Here is a 4,546-nt window from a genome sequence, read left to right as displayed (position 1 = left end):
TTCCTTGTCTCAAAAATAAGGGTAACATCAAGCACCTCATTGACTGATGTGAGCTCTCAGTCTGAAGCCTGATTCAGGGAAGTCTGTGCACAGCACATTTTCATTCTCTGCCCTCTCACCTCAATAAGGTGAACAACCTTCCTTGTCTCAAAAATAAGGGTAACATCAAGCACCTCATTGACTGATGTGAGCTCTCAGTATGAAGTCTGATTCAGGGAAGTCTGTGCACAGCACATTTTCATTCTCTGCCCTCTCACCTCAATAAGGTGAACAACGATATGTATATTAAATTAAAGGAATACACATTTGATGCATTTTACTTATTTTACAGTAGTTGTCATATGAAACCTAAGAAAAATGAAGTTCTCTATTGTTGAAAGGTAAAGGCCAAGGGAAATATGGCAAAATCATATCTAAATATTTATCAATTTCAGAAATCTTGGGAATAGAGAAGCTTTATAAGAGACAGAAAAAGAAGCAAATTTAAGACAAAGAAAAGGAATTGCTATTTTACACAGTGAAAAGAAACTCAACAGAGTCTTTTCCTAAGGAAATTCTGGCTAGAAGAGTAAATGGAGTAAAAAAGTTTTTAAAAAATATATGCATATATTCATTTCTACAAGACCCACTGTGTATTAGATAACTGTTCTAGGCATTGAGAAAAAAAATGATGAACCAGCAACATAGCTAGATAGTCCCATCTCCCACATGGACCTGGGTTTACAGGCAAGTCAAGGCCACTCAGCCTCAGGCTGAGCCCCTGCTTCCTGTGGGGATCCTAGAGAAGGAATTTGTGCGTGGCCAGAGCTCTGACCTGAAATCTTTGGTCTCCCAACAAGTTAATTTTATGCTCTGTCTTCAAAGCCTTACATGTAGCAAGGCAGGTGCATTGCTTTTGATACAAACTCATCGTTCTTCCCTCAGGGACACATTGTACGTCCAGCAGTTAAATCTGACTTGCCAACCCTGCTACCTGAGATGGTCTGGGCTCTAGCACAGTGGGCAGGAAGAGCAGGGTGGTGAGAGACTGGGCATGGCTCGGGATGGGGGTCAGTGGGTGATCACCATTCTTTTTCTCAGGCAGGACATTCAAAATGAATAATGACAAAGGCTTTCATAGGCTGCCCCCTTCATTCTCACAATGTCATGATACAATAGAGGAGTCGTCATTGTTCCTATTTTAAAGATGGGGCTCCTGGGACACGTGGGACTGAAGGATTCCTGAATATTAAGCCAGGGCTCTCTTCTATGAAACTGCAGTATTGGGAGCAGAAAACATTTTCAACAGAGTTTCACAAGCAGACACATACACACAAAAGAAAATGAAAAACTGCATAACAGACAAAGCACAAACTGATAAAAACAAAAATCGAACACAAAGAAAAGATTTAGATGGTCCCATCATAATGAAGAAAAGTGAGGAAAGTCCAGATTATGAATTCCAGGTCAGATGACCTACTGAAGAGGGCTCGGAACAACGTGAGCGAGCTCTTTTCCTGATCCTAGGACTGGCCTGCGAGTGCCAAGGGTTGGCCTGATTCTCTCCTAGAGGGCACTGGGCCTGCAACTCTGGAGCTCTGATGGGAACTGTCCATGCGTCCTGCTGCAGTGTCCAGCCGTCTGAAGAAAAGGGACTGCAGCTTGTGTCTAAGCTGGGCAGGAAGGGAGAACTGGGTGGACAGGAAGTGTTAGCCAAGGTTAGACCTACTCACTAGGAATCACACTGGACAGAGCCCAGCAGTTATAGCTCAAATCCTGAATTCAAATCATGACTGTGAAGTGTTGTGATGTACTGTGCACTTGGGGAGCCGTCACTCCACAAGTCAGTGAGTCACTGAGAGCGTGAGATCCACGGAAGGAGCATTCAGTAGTACGAACCCTATTCAGCTATAAGAACAGCATTTGCAAAATACCAAAATGCAAACTGGCTGCATTCAGACAAAACTCTGGCTGTTTCCCCAGTGAGCTTCCGGGAGACTGGTCAGCAGTCAGGGTCGGGAAGGCATTAGCTCCATCAGATGCTGGTTGATTGTGTACAATGCTAGCCATCTTTCTCTACAAGCTGCAGGACACAACAAGGCTGTTCAGTGTTTCCTGAATAGGGGACGGATTGCTTCATGCCTGCAGATCATCGAATGAGAACTTGGGCAGGCTCCCCCAGGGCATGGAGTCATTCTGCAATTTCGTTTCCTTTCTTTGGGAAGCAGAGTGGAGATGGGCTTTGGGATCCCACCCTCCTGGGCTTCAATCAAGGCTTTGCACTTACAGCCCTGCACCATTAGGCAGGTCACTTACCCTCCCTGAGTCTCGGTTTCCCCATCCATAGACTGGGTAAAACAGCAACTGGCACATAAGGGTTATTATGAGGATTAAATCTGCACATGAGATTGCTTACAATAGCAACTGGCACATAGGGTTATTATGTGAGATTAGATCTGCACATGGCAGAAAGCCAGGGAAACAGGGACACGTCCAATGCTTGCTTATTTATTTATTATTATTGTTATTATTTTTACTTTGTGTGCCTTGACAGCACTGACATTGCCTTTAGCTGTTCTTCTAATGCCTTGTAGGCATCTATGGGTAATCTTTTCGTCTGCTTAAATATCTGTTTGATTATTTTTCTTTGTTCTATACTCTTTATGTTTGCTTCCTAAACTCATGTCTTTCATTTCTTTGGCTATTTTTTTTAATCCTGGCACTTAAGTTTCTTTGACTGCATTTTCTTTTCGGCTTTTCAGTCCACTTTGACAATTGTGAGGTTACCAGCTTACATCGTGTTTTTTTTTTTTTTTTTTGGCTGCCATAAAAGACACGTGAATTAGTTATCCACTCATACTCTTGCATTCACATTTATCCTCACCGAGCACGCACCCAACGACGCATCCACCCACTCACTTATCCGACATGTACCGAGCACTTGCTATGTGTCAGGCACTGTGCTAGGTCCTGGGGCATCAAGAGGCAGAAGGTCCAGTCCTGGCCCTCACAGAACACACAGTTTGAGAAAATGGTGTCAAGAAAGGCTTCCAGGAAGGGGATAATGCAGGGACTGAGCTTTGGAAGTCAAAGCCAGGGTGGAAGTGGAAAAGAAGTATCTGCTCAGCAGAAGGAACCTGAGTGAAGGATGGGAGCTAGAAATGGATGGGGTATGGGCTAAAGGAATGGCATCGGGTTCCTGGCTGTGAAGGGGCATCCTTTACCACCATAATATAATTTTCTAAAATTATGTCCCCACTACCCTCAGATAAAGTCAGTAACCCCATGTGTTCAGAAAAGGACACTTCCCCTTGTCCTGGCTGAGTGGGAGCCTGGATGAGGCTTGTGGGAGGTGGGAGGTGGCAGGCTAGAAGACCAGGGGAAGCCACCGACTTGTTTGGGAACCTCAAAGTCTTTATCACAGCCTGAGAGCTCTCTGGAGTCACAGAGATCAGTGAATGCACCCTGGCTTCCCACGTGCTCATGATCAGACCCCAGCAAGTCCCTGGGTGCAGGCAGGTGAGTGATGGCTGTGAGCCCCACACTTGTCCTCACCTCAGTGGGGCCGATTCTGCTCACTGGGGGGTTGCGAGGGTTCCCTGCAACAGTTGGGAGCACCTAGCAGAGTGCCTGACATATAGAATGAGGACAGAGAGGTGACAAGAGCAGTTGTATGGATAATCCAAAAACGGGAGAAAAAATAAAATTCATGCGTACTGGGCTTTGGAGCATATTTTGGTACTTACATCTGACCTTGGGTATGGCTGATGCTCTGGGAATTCAGAATCCTAAACAAAACAACGAAGCCACAGTGTGGAGACCTGGTTCAGAGGACCCAGGCCAGCGGGAGTCTCCCACCCTGCTGCTCCGGGTCCCCGCCACACCTCACACTGGTGCCCAGTGCAGCCTGGCCCTCACCTCCAGCTCCACTCGCTCTCCTCCCTGGGGAGGGGGGTGCAGGGGCTATTAAGCATTCTGATTTTTAAATCTCTGCTGGAGACAAGCTGAACGGAGGGGCAAAAGGAAGCAAGAGGTGACTGTGTCGACAAAGGACTTCGCCATCAACCCTGCTTACCCGTCCGTGTTCACAAGATTGTAAAGAGCAGAGCCACCTGAGAAACACTAAAAGAAAATGTCCCCTGCTGTCCCTGGATTAAGGGCAAGTTGTTGTACTTATAGTGGACTAGCTAAATCAGGTAGGTGCAGACGGGAGCTTGCCGTAGCTCTCCATTCTCAGGTCCTGTCTTGGGTAGACATTTGGGGGCCTAAATAAATGGCAGGTCAAGCCTCTGTGGTCTGTACCACGGAGTGCAGCATTTGTGCTGCTGTCCCTGGATTAAGGGCAAGTTGTTGTACTTATAGTGGACTAGCTAAATCAGGTAGGCGCAGATGGGAGCTTGCCGCAGCTCTCCATCCTCAGGTCCCTGTCTTGGGTAGACATTTGGGGGCCTAAATAAATGGCAGGTCAAGCCTCTGTGGTCTGTACCACGGAGTGCAGCATTTGCAGCCACAGCCATTGGCCTCTGAGTGCCCTGCGGTCTGTGGAGAAGGGCCTGTTGCCACCCAC

General features: G+C 46.7%; 1 protein-coding gene across 1 annotated transcript in view; it reads right to left on the bottom strand.

Annotated features, from left to right (window-relative positions):
- Positions 1–4,546, bottom strand: part of DLGAP2 (discs, large (Drosophila) homolog-associated protein 2) — a gene marked incomplete at its 5' end in the record, with an annotated part of 84,361 nt that overhangs the window by 30,025 nt on the left and 49,790 nt on the right. Inside the window, one exon of the mRNA XM_008589870.1 lies at positions 3,726–3,767. Coding sequence (XP_008588092.1) covers positions 3,726–3,767 — 42 coding nt within the window. The remainder of the gene's footprint in view (positions 1–3,725; positions 3,768–4,546) is intronic.

Source organism: Galeopterus variegatus, unplaced genomic scaffold (assembly GCF_000696425.1).
Source record: "Galeopterus variegatus unplaced genomic scaffold, G_variegatus-3.0.2 Scaffold5707, whole genome shotgun sequence".
Classification (NCBI taxonomy): domain Eukaryota; kingdom Metazoa; phylum Chordata; class Mammalia; order Dermoptera; family Cynocephalidae; genus Galeopterus; species Galeopterus variegatus.
Note: the sequence above shows the minus strand (reverse complement) of the source record. Positions and strands in the feature narration are given on the sequence as shown.